Raw genomic sequence first — 20,915 nt, 5'->3', positions numbered from 1 at the left:
AGGATTCAGGTCAGGACTTTGACTAGGCCACTCCAAAGTCTTCATTTTGTTTTTCTTCAGCCATTCAGAGGTGGATTTGCTGGTGTGTTTTGGGTCATTGTCCTGCTGCAGCACCCAAGATCGCTTCAGCTTGAGTTGACGAACAGATGGCCGGACATTCTCCTTCAGGATTTTTTGGTAGACAGTAGAATTCATGGTTCCATCAATCACAGCAAGCCTTCCAGGTCCTGAAGCCGCAAAACAACCCCAGACCATCACACTACCACCACCATATTTTACTGTTGGTATGATGTTCTTTTTCTGAAATGCTGTGTTACTTTTACGCCAGATGTAACTGGACACGCACCTTCCAAAAAGTTAAACTTTTGTCTCGTCGGTCCACAAGGTATTTTCCCAAAAGTCTTGGCAATCATTGAGATGTTTTTTAGCAAAATTGAGACGAGCCATAATGTTCTTTTTGCTTAAAAGTGGTTTGCGCCTTGGAAATCTGCCATGCAGGCCGTTTTTGCCCAGTCTCTTTCTTATGGTGGAGTCGTGAACACTGACCTTAATTGAGGCAAGTGAGGCCTGTAGTTCTTTAGATGTTGTCCTGGGGTCTTTTGTGGCCTCTCGGATGAGTTGTCTCTGCGCTCTTGGGGTAATTTTGGTCGGCCGGCCACTCCTGGGAAGGTTCACCACTGTTCCATGTTTTTGCCATTTGTGGATAATGGCTCTCATTGTGGTTCGCTGGAGTCCCAAAGCTTTAGAAATGGCTTTATAACCTTTACCAGACTGATAGATCTCAATTACTTTTGTTCTCATTTGTTCCTGAATTTCTTTGGATCTTGGCATGATGTCTAGCTTTTGAGGTGCTTTTGGTCTACTTCTCTGTGTCAGGTAGCTCCTATTTAAGTGATTTCTTGATTGAAACAGGTGTGGCAGTAATCAGGCCTGGGGGTGACTACAGAAATTGATATTGAAATTGAAAATTGAAATTGATAAACCACAGTTAAGTTATTTTTTAACAAGGGGGGCAATAACTTTTTCACACAGGGCCATGTAGATTTGGAGTTTTTTTTCTCCCTTAATAACGTAAACCTTCATTTTAAAACTGCATTTTGTGTTCAATTATGTTATCTTTGACTAATAGTTAACGGTTTTTGATGAGCAGAAACATTTAAGTGTGACAAACATGCAAAAGAATAAGAAATCAGGAAGGGGGCAAATAGTTTTTCACACCACTGTAAATCATGGAACCAGAAAATGTAATGCCCCTCTGAAGTTGCCACACTGTCTGCTGCAGTGATATCGCTTGCATGCCCAGACTGGCACATATGTACCAGGGACCAGCAAGTCAGGGCAGTGCTTTATGTTTAGTGTAGGATGCAGCCATCAGCATAGGAAGGTAACCAGAAGTTTAGCAGAGCGTTACTTTTTCCTGCATAAAAGTGCTTTCCATAAGAATGAATGCAGCATACTAAGCATTGCTGGTAACACAATCAATCTATATTGTCCAATACATATTGGGGATCGCCCTTTTACCAGTTAATTATGGATGGCTATACATTTCTATACACAGCATAGTAATCATTTAGGGCGGTACTTTACTCAAGTACAGCTTCCACATAAACACCCTTTTCATAAACATGGGTTGTCCAAATAAACAAAAAAAAAAAGTTGGGCAGAAAAAGCACAGCTTGCTTTACTTTGTCTATTTACTTGCACTGTTACCCCCACTATATAAATGAGCTGGGCAGATTTCAAGCAACATAATCCAGCTCACACATACTATGATTTTCCTGCTGAACTGGCCTTGGTACAGAGAAAAAAGGTGACCCTAACCCTGCATGGGTGGATTGAGGAGTACTTTTAATGTTCTCGGTTTCTGCAGTAAAACAGATGGCCATTATAACCAGCACATATATTTCCAGATTCCATGTAATTTCTACCACTAACACTGTAATGTCTCTGGAACAGACAAGTGCTGCACCTCCCTCCCGCTTCCTTTGAAATCAGTCAACTTATTCTTGCTATGATCAGATTTAATTAGACTTTTGTCATCTATGGGCTTATGAAATACCAGCTCCTTTAATGAGTACTAAAGAGGCTAGGGGTTTCCTTACACTCTGTACAATTTCTGGGAATTCCATTAGAACTGTACCTTATGGTTGTCCCTTGAAGTCGATCAATCTTTTTATTTAGTTCAGCTATAATGCTGTGTAGCTCTGTTATTCGCTCCTCATAACGTAATGTTGTCCTCTCCTGAACATCTTCATGCTCCCTCATTAAATGTGCCTGTTCACACTAAAGGTTGGAAAAACAAGAAGAAGAAAGGCCAATTACAGAGGGGTTAAACAACATCACACAACCCAAATTACATCAACATTTACACCAGCAATTATTACTGTTAAAAAGACAGCATATGTTACAATATGAAACTGATATTATGATTGGATTGCCCATAAAAAGAATAGTACCTGTATACATTAAATGTTAAATATGCAAATATAAGCAAAACTGCTGAGGGGGTTGCTATTTAAATTGAAATATGGCTAAATGGCACAGTTTACATAGCAGATAACTGATAAGCTCAGTAAAACATCATTGTATTCGATAGAGCTTTTCTGCTATGGAACCTGCAACTTTTGGGCATTTTTTTTCTTCTAGCAGTGGTGACTAATCTCCTCTAAAAGCTTTCCTGCTGGTGAGAATGTAAATAATCAGTAGAAAAACATATGTGTCACTTTGGCTTTGCAAAGTTGCCCAAAGCTCCCTGGTGAAGAAGTACTGACAGGCATGTCATCCATTTCTCAGTGCTTACATGGGACGGATTTCAGCCTGAATACATACGTGCAACCAAAATGCTACAAAACATTGCAGGTACCACCATCTTATACAGGAGGGGGTCAAAAGCAAATTCTTGCTGAAAATAATGATGAAATCCTGCAATACACCTGCCAATATATCTAACCAATCAGATTTCACAAATCCATACCTCTTTTGGGCAGGGCCCTCTGTACATCTTGTATCAGTTATTGGTTATTTTTTGTATGTCATCTGCATGTTAATTGCTTACACCCTTTTATTTTACAGCACTGCTGAATTTGTTGGTGTTTATAAAAAAAAAATAACAATAATAACAACATTAACAGTAATAAAACCAGAGAACTATTTAGCACTGCACTGTAGCAAATGATAAACTATGTGGTGAGCTCAACCTGCCATCTGTTTACCCCAAAAGCATCTGACCAGTGACACTGTGGCATTCCATATTGAAAAGCAACTCGGCAGTGACAAGACATGCACTACAGCTATAGTGTGTACAGAATTATAGAGCACAGCTTTGGTATCAATAGAATTATACATGAGGCTAGTACAACCTAGCCTCATGTTACTGAAGCAAAAATCTCTTGACAGGTGGTGCCAATGTAGTATGTATGTATTCATATCACAGATATCCATAATTCCTACAAATATGGTTTTCAAATGTTTCAATTTTCAGTACATCTTGCCTTGGCAATTTCAATTTACAGCTTAAGACCAGTCCCTGACTCCAAACCTAAAATATTATCAATCTGATTTAAAGGAAAAACATGTTTTCTCAATGCAGTTGTTAAAAACATTTTTATGACTTAAAGGTGTTTCATCATATTTCCCAGACAATGCTAGTTACCTCAGCTAGTTCTCAACTACAAAATCAAAATAAAAGGGAAAAAAAATGCTTAATAAAGCTTCTCCAGCAGAATCCTGCATTGAGATCCATTTTTCAAAAACACAGATTTTTTTAATATTTAATATTTTAAGTTTAAAATTGCACATGGGGCTAACCATATGGGTGCCACAGCCATGTGACTTGTGCTCTGATAAACTTCAGTCACACTTTACTGCTGAGCTGCAAGTTGGAGTCATATCACCCCCCTCCCAGCAGCTGATCAGTAGAACAATGGGAAGGTAGCAAGATAGCAGCTCCCATTAGATATCAGAATAGCACTCACTCAATAGTAAGAAATCCAAGTCTGGCTTGGGACTCCTTCAGTTACATGGGAGTAGGAGAAACAATAGGTTACCTGAAAGCAGTTCTAATGTGTAGCACTGGTTCCTTCTGAAAGCTCAGACTCAGGGACAATGAGTTTGGAGTTTCAGCAGTTATCTGGTTGCTTAGTGGTTTGAATCCGATATTGAAATATTAATAGGGGAGGACCTGAATAGAAAGATACGCTATAAAGAGTAATAATAGCAATGAAACTGTAGCCTCCCAGAGCTATAGTATTTTGGCTGCTGGGGTCAGTGACCCCATTAGAAAGATGAAAAGATTCTAAAGAGGAAGGCAAATACTTCAAAACTCTAAAAAAAAAAAATAATGACCAATTAAAAAATTACTTAGAATTGGCCATTCTATAACATACTAAATGAACAACACATTTTAACTGCATTGAAAGTTACAACCTCCAATCTTTCTCAAGGAGAAATCCTTGTCCTTAAAAATGGGTTCTTAATTCTGAAAAGCAGCTTAACTGCTACTGAAAATATTTATGTGTAAGCAGGATTTCTTCTTAATATTTCCCTCAGCACCCAAATACCACTGTTAAATGATTACTAAGTACATAAAAAATTATTTCTTATAAGGTGCCACTATCTTCCATGGCTTAAGCTGGCCATACACGTTACTATTACAATCTTTCCCACGTCCACAAGTCGCAGGAAAGATAGTTTATCCACTCCACTAACATTTAGAGCTGAATCATCAGATATGCAGGCCAAAAAACAAAGGAATTCTTACCCCTTTCTGACGATTCAGCATTAAAGTTTGCCAATACTGAGGCACCTTCAAATACGGGCAATCAAAATTTTAATTCCACCCAGAACTGAGTCCAGACTGAGTAAATCTGTCATAGTGATATATATTGAGCTATACTAAGAATGACTAATCTGTGAAGCAAACATATCCAGAGACTGGTTATTACTAGGGGCGCAAGTTCACCTCTTAGGTGCTAGAGGGAATTCTACACTATAATAAGTGTATTTTTAATGGGAGCCTTAGTGGTCCTTTAGAAATGCCCCATGGGGCACAGTTCTTGTTTTTATGCTTGGTTAGCATTCCTGGGTATTTAACCCACTGAAGATTTCAAGTACTCCACATATACATTTTTGTAGGTGTAGGAGCCCCCATAAAAAGCAGAAGCTTTCCCCTCATTTGTTTTAAACACGTCAACGTTTGCATTAAGTTTGTTATAAGAAGTCCAGAGGCCACAATAGCTCTGCCTGACAATTTGTTATTGAATGCAGTTTCCTGAAAGTACACCACCTGGGTATTAAATGCAGATTGGATTTTCCTCTATAAAGCAAGATATCCAGCTAAGGGATCGGATGGCTACAAATGAAGCAGTACTGCAGTAAATAAACAACTGGCTGTAGCCTGTGTCCCCATAATAATTTATGGAAGAAATGTCTGGAGGCTCCTAACATGAAAGTAAGCAAAAAAAATAAGAAAGTACAGTAAAACCCTAAATCCCATCATTTCTACTTTGGACTCATGCTAATAGCTTTGCTCTAAAAACCCTGTGTAATCAAGAAATATTAGAGCGTAGCTGCAGATTTATTGCTGAATTTATATATACAATCTGATGATTAGACTAGATAAACAGCAATCAGATATGTTAATGGAAGAGCCATCCATAAACATTAATGAGAAGCTCTTGATTTTACAAGAAACTGAAGTACCAGGCAAATCTGGCTTAAATATAACTATAATGCAGATTCAGGCGGCCTGAGTCTGCAGTTTCTTTAATGAGACAACTGAACTTTTCTTGACATTGCATTTGTTTTCTGGGCCAAGATATAATCATAGGTATAACATGACAATGCATTGCCAAAAATATATTGTTACATTTTTAACAAACTATAAGAACATGTAGCCAGATCAGCAATCGCTACAGAGTTGAACAAGGGCGGATTTAATTAAGGGACAATAGAAAGTGGAAATTAAAGGGTGGAGAAACAGTGAGTTATAAGACCTGCATGAGACACTCCTAAGTAGTTCTGCTTCCCAGGTCAGTCACAGACCTGGCACGATTACATTAAACGAAAAAACTAAAAAAAACTGCCCGATTGCCCCCATGTCTTAAGTTGTGTTAGGCTGTTTACAAAATTAGCAGAACTGTAGTAGATTTTTCCTATGATATGATTGTATGGGCGCAGATATAGCGCTGATACAAAACTACTGCTGCTGCTCTTAGGGTACAAAAATAGACAATGCTGATCATTTACTGCTAATTGTCTCTATGTGTGTTTTAGCAGAGGCAAATCTCACTATTGTCTATGGCAGGGAATTTTCTGGTGTTTAGGGTAAGAAACCACAGAGTAAGTTACTTGCCCACAATAGATCTCTGCTATCGCAGGCAAGTAACCGCTCCAAAAAGGCTTCCAGCCCTTCACATCACTTCGGTTTCTGAAGTCGCACGAAGTTGCCTGCAGGAGGAAACTTTGAGAGACTTCAGATTACTGAAGTGATGCGAAGGGCGTCTGCGACTTCTATTTTTGCCGGTGGAAGCCTTTTTGGAACAGTTACTCACCCGCGACAGCATAGATCTATTGCAGGCAAATAACTCACTCCGTGGGCTCTTACCCTTAGTAGCCGTGACAAGCAGCTGCTACTAAGTAGCTCCACGTGTTTTCACACTTAGGGTGAAGAAATGCACCTGCAAGAAATGTAAGAATGTAAAATCGCTGGTGGGATGGCATGCGAGTTGCTCCGGTTTTCCAAAGTTGCCCAAAGTTCCCTTGTGAGGCAACTTCAGAAAACCAAAATGACGCATATGCCATCTCAACGGCAATTTATATTCTTGCCGATGTGATGGCATTTCGGGGAGATTGGTCACCTGCGGTAGCGAAGATTTATTGCACCCCACCTCCCCACCTCCCTTATACTTACCAGGGTCAGATTTTAACTACTCTTTAACAGCACTGGTATCTGGGTATTCTAAAGCCTGGGAATATTTCCCTTCTCAGATTTGTTGCTCTGTAGTCTGTAGAAATCTCCTCTCACAAGAGAGACAAGAGAGTATTCCATAATGCCTTCCTATTCCCAATTTCACTGGGGTGACTCGTGTTTACAGGCAATGATTCCCATTGCTCAGGACAGCAACGTTTTCCAGCATTTTGTCGCCCCAGGAGAGACAATTTCCCAAAGGCAACAAAGTTCCCTTTGTGCCGTCAACGCTAACCACCAAAATTCTGCCTTAAAATTCTACCTGCTTGTAGACATTCAGTAAAAAGTAAATTGTACAAGAGAAAAAACCATAATGCTAATAACTAATTTACAAGACTGATTACAACTACTTTGTACTACAATGAGCCTTTATTATTGGTTTTATACACGTGAGCTATATGTCAGCTTATCATTATTTTAAATATTCCTGCAAGCACTGTTGGGTGTGAACTCCGTGGGAAAGAACCAAAGCAGGTTTTGCTGGAAATCAAAGGCCTGATGTCACAGAAGTAACCCATCCCTTCTAGTAATACTTCCTAATTTATATCAGGCATAATAAATACACTGCTTGTGGGATAATTCCATCCTGTGAATCATTGGGCTGATCTGTCTCTAGCAGAATTATTATTCCATTTCTTACCTGTGACTTGGCAAGCTTCTTCTCCAGCATGTCTCTCTCCCGCTCTGTTTGCTGAAGGCGCTTGTTTAACTCTACTATATCTCCCCTTAAAGAAGCCAGGGCTGCTAAATGGAGCTGAAAGAAAGAGAACGGTCACTGTAAGTGCAGCCACTTCATTCTTATGAAATAGTACCAAAACAGAGCAGTTTAAAAGCAGCCAAAACACTGTACAATTAATGTCAATTAATGTCACATAAAGTTATAGCTACTGACTGAACACATCTCAACCCAAAAAATAAATGGGAAGTCTAATCAAATATTGCATTTTTTAACAACAAAAAAAGTCATTCTAAAGATCTTTCCAGTATTCATTAAAAGTGTATTTTTTTTAAATTTATTTGTGAATTAAACTGAAAGAAGTGTCTCTTTCCTGTTCTCTTCTCAGTCTGCCAGACTATAGAAACATCAAATACTTTGTAGGTTTATTAATCAGAGAACATGCAAAGCGTTGCTTCTTTATCTACCAATGCACCATAAACTATGGCATCATGTAGAGCTACATCTTAACTCATTATGGAAACAATACAGATTCTTTTTAAAGGAGAAGGAAAGGTAAAAACTAAGTAAGCTTTATCAGAAAGGTCTATGTAAATACAGCCATAAGCACTCACAGAAACACTGCACTGACTTCTCTGTAAAAATATTAGTTGTGTCCATTTCCCTCTGCCAGAGACACAGAGCTTTTAGCTCTCTCCCCTCTCCTGCTCCCCCCTCCCTCAAGAATGCTAAGAACTCACTCCCCCCCCTTAGGAATGTGGATCTGAGCCAATCAGCAGGAAGCTGACTCATAGCCTAACTAACTGAGCATGTTCACTTGGTCTGGGTGTCTGTGCAGGAGTGAGGCATTATGGAAACTTTCTTTACACAGCTCAGCATTTTTTCTTCCTGTCTGGCTTCTGATCACCTGGGCAATACTGAGACAACTGAAGGTATGCCTGCAGCTTGAGATTAACTCTTTATTAGCTTTTCCTTCTCCTTTAATCAGGCCTTCTCTTGGCAAAATGATGGCCTGGTTGCTAAACAACAAGATCCCAGCACCAACATAAAAACTCAAATGGTAGAACAAGAAAGCTGCATACTGACCCAATTCATTTACTTAATAAGTGTAAATGATAATCCCCATACAATAATTTACAGACAACAAAAACTGCTAAAAATAACTGTAATATGTCATTTCTGCAGGCCTTTCTGCAACCTGGGAGGCAAGAAATGAGTTTCCTCCGTCACTTATCTGGATAAACTATGCCTATTTAGGGATGTGGCAGAGATGATGAGAATCAGTGATTCTTACTTATCTTAAAGTAGCCATGTGCAGCTATGACAAATACATTCCCTTAGATTCCCCAGCTTATACTGGAGGCCAGATCTCACATATTTACTAGATGTACTGGCTCAGCAGGAGAAAGTCTTGCTGTGCTGCTAAACCTTTACTGTGCAGATCAGCTGTAATGTACAAATTGCATGGGAATGCTGCAAAAACCTACAATACACTAAGGAAATGTTAGCATACACACATATGTTTACAGTCTTACTTGTTACAATTTGATAAATTAGTTGCTAACATTTTTCAGCAGTCTTAAAGTCATGTAAAGCCAACAACCTGGGGGGCAATTTGGAAGGTATCCCTGAGTTGCTAATTCTGAATAAATCACTGGCGTACACCTCTATAAAATGTGTTAGCCTAGCTCAGAGGCACAGCAGCATAATCATGCCCGCCTTTCCAAGAGCTGGCAGCAGCCAATAAGCTAGATAACATGGGCCTCCCATGAATTTCAAAGGCAAAGAATAATACCTGTTCATAGTACGTTAGGCAAAGGGAAAGGCAAATCCAGTTAACAGGTTACAGGTCAGACAGGCAAAGGCAAAGTTCAAAGTACAAAGCAAGGAATCCAATATACTGGGAGCAATGCAAGGCTTACATACAGGAGCTTCAATATGGGAACAAGGAATTGTGGAAGAGGAAAGATTCGGCACAAAGCTTAATGATAAAGCAGCTGGGATTGCAAGGTGCTGGTTTATAAAGGTACTGCATGAATACACAGCAGCTTATTTATATAAACTATAGTAGTCTTTTAAAGCAAACACACCAGTTTTACCAGTGCAGGGCAACAGTACATTATATTTTAATTACTTTAAAATGCTTTCATTTTTTTTTTGGTGTTACAGTACCTTCTTCACTTCACTCTTTATATATAACATATATATATAAAATACGACATGAGTGACTAGAGAGTTCATAAACTTATAACTGAAATTAAATTGTACTCTCCAGTAAAGTATACAGATTTACAGATCCATTGTCTTTCTTAAGCAAATCCATTCACCGTTTCCTTATTAACACCTTCAAAAGGAGCAAAATGTTTGTTATTCTATCACAGTGCTCCAGAAACTCTGAACAGAAGACTATGCCGGCAAGCATTTCACACTGGGATGGTGTAAATGCTCCAATGACACACGCTCAAGGTGACTCAAGCCAGGCCTGCATATTAAATTTCCTGGTTCACAGCTCTGAGACATATCCAATGGCATCTCTGCTCTTTAGTACAATCAAAATCTCACCAGGCATGTTAAGTGCTTTCTTTACCTTGGTGCATTTTCAAAAATAATAGTGCTGACTGCCACAAAAACATTTAGAAAAAGAGCTGTAGGCAGAAATGTCAGTGTATAATAAAGAGCTGTCCAAGCTAAGCTTCAGAAAGAAATTTGATATTTCAGCGCCATTTAATTAATAGGCCACGGCAATAATGATAACCTAACATAATTCTCAGAAGTTGTATGTGAAGAAAAAGCTATGGCAAAATATATTAGAACACAAGACAGGGGTTCTCAACCTTTTTCCATTAAGGTCCGGCACGCTTAACAGAGGCAACAACCATGCCTTCCAAATATCAACAAAACAACATTATATACTGTACATTTTTACACTCCCACTAATAAAAAAAACACAGAACTGAAATGTGGTGCGTTATCATATAAATGAATGAAGTTGGTGGATACAGCATTCTAATATAAAAAATTCAGCAGCCATGATATGGCTCCTTCTACGCCATTATTCAGTTACAAAAACTAGTTTCTCCTCCTGCATAAGCCACTTGCTCAACCTCTATTTTTCACACTAGTCAGTTAATGCAGGCTGCATGGTCCCAAAACTAAAATCCTTCCTGCTCACTTGGTGGCTAAGGTTATTGCATGCGCCAGTTTGTGTTAATGAAGGCAACGGCGGTAATAGAGGCAATACACAGTCACAGATTTATAATTCTTAAAATGAATGGTGAATGGGTACATGGCTTTTAATATATCATCAGAAAAAGCCTGTTCTACCTGTAAGGTGCCAAATGAAGGCCTCTTTCTCATGGCTGTCCTCATTAATAGCATGTATATGCATCCATTAACATTCCTAATACATTATCCGCTCATAATTCAAGTTGTTCTATGTATTTTTCAGTTTAAATGAAACCTGCACATCAAGGACACTTTGCTACTATGCCACAAAGGTAAAATTTACAGTTACATTGTAATTCAACTTTGCTAAATACATGTATCATGTTTAGCCTTTTAACTGATATGCCTCTGGTTTCAGAAGGTATGTTGTGTGAAATTAAAGAAGTTGTTTGCCTTTAAATTATCTTTCAGCATGACAAAAAGATAGTGATATCCTAGGACAATTTGCAATTGGTTTTGATTTTTTATCATTTGTAGTTTTTGAGTTATTTAGTTTATATTTAGCAGCTTTCCAGTTTGAAATTCCAGCAGCTACCTGATTGCTAGGGTCCAAAATTACCCTAGCAACCATGGATTGAATTGAACGAGAGGTTTGAATATGAAAAGAGGGCATGAATAAAAAACTGAGTAATAAAAAAATAGCAATAACAATAAAATGTAAACTTCACATGGCATTGTTATTTAGATGTTGGGGTCAGTGACCCCCTTTTGAAAGCTTAACAGAGGGAGAAGGCAAATCATTCAAAGACAGAAAGAAAAGTCTAAGAAAAAATAAAGAACATCAAAGAAAAAAATAAAGACATTCAAAGAAAATATAAAGCCCAATTAAAAGGTTGCTTAGAATGAGACTTTCTAAAACACACTCAAAGTTAAAATAAAGGTAAACCAACACTTTAAGATGCCACAGTACATCAGCATCACTGTACAGTACAATCAGGTGGCTGCTCAGCCGAGCAGGAAGAGGACAATGCATAAAGTGAATCTGCTGATTTAGTTGCAATGTATTCTTTCAGCAACTGCAATTTAAAAGATTCAGAACTTTATTTCACCCCCTCAAAACTTTATATAGCAGCAATTTGTCTTTTAGATGTAGCTTCACTTAAAAGGGTTTTAGTCTGTTTCAAGTTAGTTACTGGCTGGTATGGCTGTTTATTTGCTTTTCATTTCAAATAAAAATAAATTACCCAGCCTTTGAATGCAGCCTAAACACTGCTGGACTAGAGAGGAATCTAAATAGCATCTAGCAAAATGAGACTTGCCTGGGTCCATTTCAGATCTGAAGCTTTATTGCTGTCTCTCATGCTAAGGTAAAATGACATTTTCTAGATGAAGATGTGAAATGTAGTGTTGCAAGCCATTTTACTGACATCCGCTGAAATGATGGATATTTCAATTGCAGTCATCTTGTAGATCAACAGATCGGGGAAGGATATGATGCTAGGCAGGTAGGAGCGGCTCGACTGCGGTGACATGTCAGAGAGGAGCAATTTGCGATGGATCTTTCATTACATTCAGAAAAATAATAATTTCCAAGATACCACCACACAGAGAATTAAAAGCACAAGAAAATCATTAGAAAATGGCTTTCTTGATAAATACTCAACATTTAATTTTGTATTGTGCAGTCCCTAGCAATCAATGGAACAGTCTCAGCAAATAAACTGCATGAGGTGTAAGGAACTTAATGTTTCTCTTGTTTGCCTGTGAAGCAGGGGACTGTGCCAACAAAGCAAGGAAAGGGGGCCAGAGAAAAATAGCTTTTATATCATAGGACAGGGAAGAGCTTCCAATTTATTTAGCATGTTATAGAACAACTTTTTTTTAATTATTTGCCTTCTTCTGACTCTTCCCAACTTTCAAATGAGAGTCACTGACCCCAGCAGCCAAACACTATTGCCCTGTGAGGTTACAATTTTATTGTTAGTTTTTATTACTTATTTTACAGTTCAGGTCCTCTCTGGTAAATATATCAGTCATATAAAAGACTCCCTGGTTGTTAAGTTAATTTAAACCTTAGCAACCAGATAATTGATGAAATGCCAAACCGAAGAGTTGCTGAACAAAAACTGAAATAATTAAAAAACTTAAATAATGAAAAAATAAGGAATTTTATATGAAGGGAATGGATGTGCTTGACTCTACACAATTGCTCTTGACAATACACAATGATTTCGGCTGTGGAAGCTGACAGCACCCAATAACACAAAACATATCAACTGGACTAAAGCATTACTTATGAGTCAATTTTGCTGAATAAATAGGAATTTATTATTATTATTATTAAAATGTAATTATAAATCACCAACATATTTTACTTATATTACTTCTGTAAAGGTTATAACCATTTTACATACAAAAATGGGGGGGGGGGATTATTTCCTGGCACTCATGTCACACAATAGTCTTGCAAAGCAAAGTATGATCTTTAGGCTCAATTACAGTCTCTACACTGCTGCCTGAAAATGCCTGTGGCTGATTAAGTCAAGGGTAAATAAGAATTAAGGTGGCCATACACAGGCAGATTTCAGTTGCCGATTCGAGTAGATCCATTTAGATCAATTTGCAGCTTATCTGCCCCTGTATAGGCACCCCCGATGGAACTACTCGACCGAGATCTGGGACATTTTAGGCCAGATGTCAATCAGGCAGGTTTCATTTTCTGTTGTATAGGGGACCGCATCAGCTTGTTGGTGTGATGTTGATTTTGCTTGATAAACACAATAAATTTGGAATTATTTCTTAGGGTGACAGGTCTCCTTTAAGCAGAACCAACATAGGCCATTTTGAGTTGGGGTGACCCTGCTCCAACAATTAATACACTTAGGCTGAAAAAATAGGACTTGAAGCAATGTATGAATAGAGACATTGTAATAATAGTTTAATTAATTCACAGAAAGGCATCCCTTTAAGCCTTGGTAATCTGTACATACACTCCTAACACTTACACTTACTGCACACCTAACCTTCCAGTTCTTAATAGGTATGGGTGAGTTATGAACTACTCAAGGAATACAAAAATATGTAACCATGGTTGGGGGAAGTGTATATAAATCACTGACATCGTTGTCACTGCTAAAATTCAACATCTGGTATATATCAAGTGGATCTGATTCAAACAGTGCACACAAACACAGCACCCCCTGCATAGGGAGTTATGCTTTCTACAGCAGTTGCAAACCCAAAAATAATATTTGGCCTAATGGAAAGAAAATGTAACCCTGAGCAACTTTCTAAAACATGTTCATTATAAAAAAAAATATTATTTGTAAAAGAAGTTGCTACTGAAATTAGAGTCTGCCCCTTGCTACTGTCTGCAGTGCTCTCACTATAAATACAGCTTAACACAAGTTAGGAAGGAAAGCTGATTTATGCTACATTATTTCAAGAGTCAAAACCAGGAGTGCAGAAACAGACACAGTTTATATTGCATTAAAAATAACTTAAATCATTTGCTTCCAATTACATTCACACACATTTCTATAAATCTTATAGCTGCCAACATATTTCAGTTTATATTCCCTTTAACTGTTGGGTGTGGGAGGTTTGAGACTTTAAAATTTGTGAAACAGCAGCAACTAGTTTAACGCAGAAAAATAAAAAGTACTAGCTGTTGCAGTTTCATCCAATGTTTTAATGACTTCAGCAGAACTCTGACTGCAGTGGAGGCCACTACTTCAGGCAGCTTCTTATTTTGTACATTAGATATCCAATGCTGGGAATCAAGCAATATATTTAAGGGGTGCAGAGAGGAGCAACCACCCCAAAAACTAGATAGCAGGAGCTCTTTTCTAAAAATAGGCTGCGGCTTTGAAATAATGAGCTTCATTATGTCAGTTAGACATTCTACCATGTTGTCCCCATCACCTAAACAACTAGTGACAGCTCTGTATGTTTTTATCTATCAAACTACATGTCCAGCAAGGCAGAGATGACTGAAGATGATGTAGGGACATGATATAAACAATTACTTTACTTTCCCCAAATTTTAAAATATAACATGTTTTATATACATTAACAGTTTATCTTCCACATTTCACTGATGGGAATTGCCATATTGTTTGATGCTGGGGACTGTAGCTTAACAGCAGTTAGAGGGCCACAAGCAGGACAAGCCATGTGTATATTAAAAATTATCACCTAATACTACATGATGCAATAGTAAATAATTTATAATAGTTTCACTTCCAGTCAAGTGCCCAACCTTGGAGGCAGAAAGGCAGGCACATGACCTCTCTATACACAGAAATTATATGCAGCCTGGAACTTATATATATATATATATATATATATATATTTTTTTTTTTTACATATATATATATATATATATATCCTTAGTGAAAGATTTGGCTGTTTTGCATCTTTATGTGACAAAAAGTCATGTGATTTAGGGATTCAGTTTGGCCAGGCCATGGGTTCGGCTGAGTCTTGCTGAATTCTACTGAAAAAAAGCAGAATCTTGGCCTAATCCTGTACCAAATCTTGCATTTGGTGCATTCCTAATATATATATACAATATAATAAAAAAATTCCATGCTGTCACATGATAACCATAGAACAATAACAATCCCTTCCCCTTGGTCCATTTATCTAGACTAGTGAGGTTGAAGTGGTGGATCAGTAGTCAGTACTGCTGGCTTACAATACTAGGGTCCCAGGTTTATGACCTTCTTAGTATTACTAGATTCAGATAGGCTAAATAAACAAATCAGGGGTGTTTATCAATTCATTTTGCACTGGCCTAAAACTAAAGCAGTATGCATATCTCCAATTTGCATAAGTGCAGTTAGAATGACTTCTGTCATATATAATCCAAGGTCACCCATGGGCACTCAGATATAACAACTATGGTCTTGTATTTAAGCTGAAAGCAATTTGGGAAATGGTTCCTGTTTCCAGCCGTGCTATGACACCAAAGGTAGTTATTGTGAATAGGAAACACATCCAATCACACTGTTAGAAGTTGTGTTCAAGTTCATGAATCTGATTTCTGAGTGCCGCTGGGTGCCCTTGGATCCATATTTATATCGTTTTGACAGCACTCTCATAAATCGGAGATGTGCACGAGGCCAACATTTCATTTTTTTCTGCCCCTAAGATACTAAAAATGGTAAATAGATTCAGCTATACTTGTGCACTTATGGAAATAGAATGGGTAAAAGAAGCAAGAAACCTTGGATATTGAAGAATAAATCAACACAGTGATTAGCCATCAGCCCATATACATACAAAGAAGCAATGCAAAGACCTTCTTGTCCTACCAGAGAGATTTCCTGCAGATACAAGGGAAATGAATGGCTTCACACACACACATACAGTGGTGTGAAAAACTATTTGCCCCCTTCCTGATTTCTTATTCTTTTGCATGTTTGTCACACAAAATGTTTCTGATCATCAAACACATTTAACTATTAGTCAAAGATAACACAAGTAAACACAAAATGCAGTTTTTAAATGAGGGTTTTTATTATTTAGGGAGAAAAAAAATCCAAACCTACATGGCCCTGTGTGAAAAAGTAATTGCCCCTGAACCTAATAACTGGTTGGGCCACCCTTAGCAGCAATAACTGCAATCAAGCGTTTGCGATAACTTGCAACGAGTCTTTTACAGCGCTCTGGAGGAATTTTGGCCCACTCATCTTTGCAGAATTGTTGTAATTCAGCTTTATTTGAGGGTTTTCTAGCATGAACCGCCTTTTTAAGGTCATGCCACAACATCTCAATAGGATTCAGGTCAGGACTTTGACTAGGCCACTCCAAAGTCTTCATTTTGTTTTTCTTCAGCCATTCAGAGGTGGATTTGCTGGTTTGTTTTGGGTCATTGTCCTGCTGCAGCGCCCAAGATCGCTTCAGCTTGAGTTGACGAACAGATGGCCAGACATTCTCCTTCAGGATTTTTTGGTAGACAGTAGACTTCATGGTTCCATCTATCACAGCAAGCCTTCCAGGTCCTGAAGCAGCAAAACAACCCCAGACCATCACACTACCACCACCATATTTTACTGTTGGTATGATGTTCTTTTTCTGAAATGCTGTGTTACTTTTACGCCAGATGTAACGGGACACGCACCTTCCAAAAAGTTCAACTTTTGTCTCGTCGGTCCACAAGATATTTTCCCAAAAGTCTTGGCAATCATTGAGATGTTTTTTAGCAAAATTGAGATGAGCCATAATGTTCTTTTTGCTTAAAAGTGGTTTGCGCCTTGGAAATCTGCCATGCAGGCCGTTTTTGCTCAGTCTCTTTCTTATGGTGGAGTCGTGAACACTGACCTTAATTGAGGCAAGTGAGGCCTGCAGTTCTTTAGATGTTGTCCTGGGGTCTTTTGTGGCCTCTCGGATGAGTTGTCTCTGCGCTCTTGGGGTAATTTTGGTCGGCCGGCCACTCCTGGGAAGGTTCACCACTGTTCCATGTTTTTGCCATTTGTGGATAATGGCTCTCACTGTGGTTCGCTGGAGTCCCAAAGCTTTAGAAATGGCTTTATAACCTTTACCAGACTGATAGATCTCAATTACTTTTGTTCTCATTTGTTCCTGAATTTCTTTGGATCTTGGCATGATGTCTAGCTTTTGAGTTGCTTTTGGTCTACTTCTCTGTGTCAGGTAGCTCCTATTTAAGTGATTTCTTGATTGAAACAGGCGTGGCAGTAATCAGGCCTGGGGGTGACTACAGAAATTAATATTGAAATTGAAAATTTAAATTGATAAACCACAGTTAAGTTATTTTTTAACAAGGGGGGCAATAACTTTTTCACACAGGGCCATGTAGATTTGGAGTTTTTTTTTTCCCTTAATAATGTAAACCTTCATTAAAAAACTGCATTTTGTGTTCAATTATGTTATCTTTGACTAATAGTTAACGGTTTTTGATGAGCAGAAACATTTAAGTGTGACAAACATGCAAAAGAATAAGAAATCAGGAAGGGGGCAAATAGTTTTTCACACCACTGTATATATATATTTGTATACAGATATTGTCTATGAAGATTCTCATTCATCCAGGTCATGATATACAGTATCTAGTAGAATTAAGTCTAAAACAACTGGACTTTTTCTGAGTTTTTTTCTTGAAAACGTTTCACCACTCATCCGAGTGGCTTCTTCAGTTCAAATGACTGGTAGGGAATTCCCCGGTATTTATATATAGATATATTATATATATACAGATATTCAAATTCCATTTACACAAAGAAATAATGAGTATCAGAACAGTCCCAACTAATACAATACATGATAACAGCCAAGTATTATTTGAAGATGTGTGTGTATGGCAAGCACTGGTCAATTCTGTCCCTCAGAAGAAACCCACAACAACCTATCAGACATTCGCTTTCAGTTTCTAACTTGCAGTAGACTGTTTATTGCTATTTGCTGATAAGTTACTATGGGTTCCTGAACTGAGGACAAAACCACCTAGTGTACAAAAATGGATTCCAACTGCAGGTAAATACATAGTAGGGTGTAGGCATTTTGATAATCCTGAAATTACCTGTCAGGGAAGAGAATCAATTGTACAGACCTTCCTCTATCTGTGTAATACCAAACAGATTACATACAGACTATTTATTCATTGGTATGTACAATGGCCCAGTAAAAGTCCCAAACTCAATAAAACTGTGAAACAGTGGCACTTGTTGGGATGCCCAAGTATCAGCTGAATAACAAGAATACCAGGTAGCAAATCTATTGTGTACAAAGCTGGCGCATTCTTCCCTAAAAGCCTTTTTATAAGCAATAGTTGGCATTATTTAAATAGGATTTTAAGTAGCATATTTAATTTTTTTTTAATACTTTTTTTTACATAAAACACTCACATTAAATTTAAGTTTTAGTAAGTTAGAAACATCTATTATTCTAGAATTATGATTACCTAATGATAAAGGGTATAAATGAATTTAAATTTGCCTTGTAAGCTCATAACTATCTGATTAATGTTAATGATAAGCTTATCCTGAAATGATTATTTAAAAGTATGATTTGCCTATCAGCAAAACCATCCATTTCAAGCGATATCGTCAACTGGTTAAACTACCTGCTTGGTCCTGCAAACAATTGGACAATGGGCAAATTATATTGCTAAAGGAAAAGTCAACCCAAAATATAATTTTTGCCTAATAAAGGAAACAAAATTCTAAGAACCTTTGCACTATACATTCATTACCTATTTGTAATGGTTTTTGAGTTATTTGTATATATAACTGCTATTAAAAGCAGTGTTTGTCTGTCCTATTCTCTGCGCTGGTGGCTCAGACATTTAAAACAATGTAACACAAGGCAGCAGACTGACAGACCTGCCTTGCTGGAGGAGACTGACCATTGCAACCTTGTTTAAAAAGTAACAACCAGGAGTTCAGCAAATGCTGCTTTCAATAGAAATTACAATTACAAATAACTTTTATAGCACTTATAATTTTTAATAAACACATATTGGAAAGTTGCTTAGAATTATGTTTTCTTTTATTAGGCAAAACATTATTTTTGGGGTTGACGTCCTTTAACGATGAAAATTTTCAAACCTGTCCAATCGTTTTTCTGACCGATGTTGGATGAAAAATCACTAGATATATGATCATTCGGTGCCCACTAACCTTACGATAATTTGATGGATTTGTCGAGTCCCGCTGAAATTGGTCATTAGGGAGAGAAAAATCTTAATGTGTATGGCCAGCTTTAGGCTAGTACCGAAATCCTTAATAATAAATGCACTGTAATTGGACTGAAGGAAGGTCATTATTTTGGGAGAAAAAGGTTAAAATATGATACTTCTGAGCTTAATAAACTTGACTGCACAAAGCCAAAATGTTTGATAAATAAATAGGGCAAGCAAAATAATAAAGTCACTGAGAAGTATTTTTTGCTGTATACATGTTGTCCTTTTCCCATAATTATAACCACTCAAGTATGTTTATACTTGAACTGCATGTGACTCGCATAAGCACGCATTATTCATTTTACTTAAAGAAATCCAATTTACTAAATCCGAAGTAGTGGAGGGCTTCATATTAATGCTGCAGGTACCCCAGAAGCTCCTGAGGATAGTTATAACAAAACTATCACAAAAAAAGTAACACAGTTAATAGAATTTTAAATACATAGTAACATAGTAACATAGTAAGTTGGGTTGAAAAAAGACATACGTCCATCAAGTTCAACCATAATGCCTATATATAACCTGCCTAACTACTAGTTGATCCAGAGGAAGGCAAAAAACCCCATCTGAAGCCTCTCTAATTTGCCACAGAGGGGAAAAAATTCCTTCCTGACTCCAAGATGGCAATCGGACCAGTCCCTGGATCAACTAGTACTAAGAGCTATCTCCCATAACCCTGTATTCCCTCACTTGCTAAGAATCCATCCAGCCCCTTCTTAAAGTTATATAATGTATCAGCCAGCACGACTGATTCGGGGAGGGAATTCCAGAACCTCACAGCTCTCACTGTAAAAAATCCTTTCCGAATGTTTAAATGGAACCTCCCTTCTTCTAAACGGAGTGGGTGCCCTCGTGTCCGTTGGAAGGACCTACTGGTAAATAAAACATTAGAAAGGTTATTATATGATCCCTTTATATATTTATACATAGTTATCATGTCACCTCTTAAGCGCCTCTTCTCCAGTGTAAACAGACCCAACTTGGCCAGTCTTTCTTCATAACTGAAACTTTCCATACCCTTTACCAGCTTAGTTGCCCTTCTCTGGACCCTCTCTAACTCAGTAATGTCCCGTTTGAGCACTGGAGACCAAAACTGAACAGTATATTCTAGATGGGGCCTTACCAGCGCTCTGTAAAGGGGAAGAATAACCCCCTCCTCCCGTGAATCTATACCCCTTTTAATACAGCTCAAAACCTTGTTTGCCCTTGCAGCTGCTGCCTGGCATTGCTTGCTACAGCCAAGTTTATTATCTACAAGGACTCCAAGGTCCTTATCCGTTATGGATTTGCCTAGTGCAGTCCCATTAAGGGTATACGGGGCTTGCATATTTTTACATCCCAGGTGCATGACCTTACATTTATCCACATTAAATCTCATCTGCCACTTAGCTGCCCAGATTGCC

The 20,915-nt window shown here is 37.9% G+C and overlaps 1 protein-coding gene across 8 annotated transcripts in view; it reads right to left on the bottom strand.

Annotated features, from left to right (window-relative positions):
• Positions 1-20,915, bottom strand: part of mcc (mutated in colorectal cancers) — a 164,169-nt gene that overhangs the window by 60,813 nt on the left and 82,441 nt on the right. For all 8 annotated transcript variants that reach the window (XR_001169921.3, XM_031896347.1, XM_012957487.3 and 5 more), the window contains 2 exon segments: positions 7,608-7,721; positions 2,141-2,283 (listed from right to left, as the gene is read on the bottom strand). Coding sequence is in view for 7 of the 8 variants with exons in the window: in XM_031896347.1 (XP_031752207.1) it covers positions 2,141-2,283; positions 7,608-7,721 (257 nt within the window). In the remaining variant the exon portion in view is untranslated.

The sequence above is a fragment of the Xenopus tropicalis genome, chromosome 1, assembly GCF_000004195.4.
Source record: "Xenopus tropicalis strain Nigerian chromosome 1, UCB_Xtro_10.0, whole genome shotgun sequence".
Lineage (NCBI taxonomy): Eukaryota > Metazoa > Chordata > Amphibia > Anura > Pipidae > Xenopus > Xenopus tropicalis.
The sequence above is the reverse complement of the archived record's forward strand: the minus strand, read 5'-3'. Positions and strand labels throughout refer to the sequence as shown.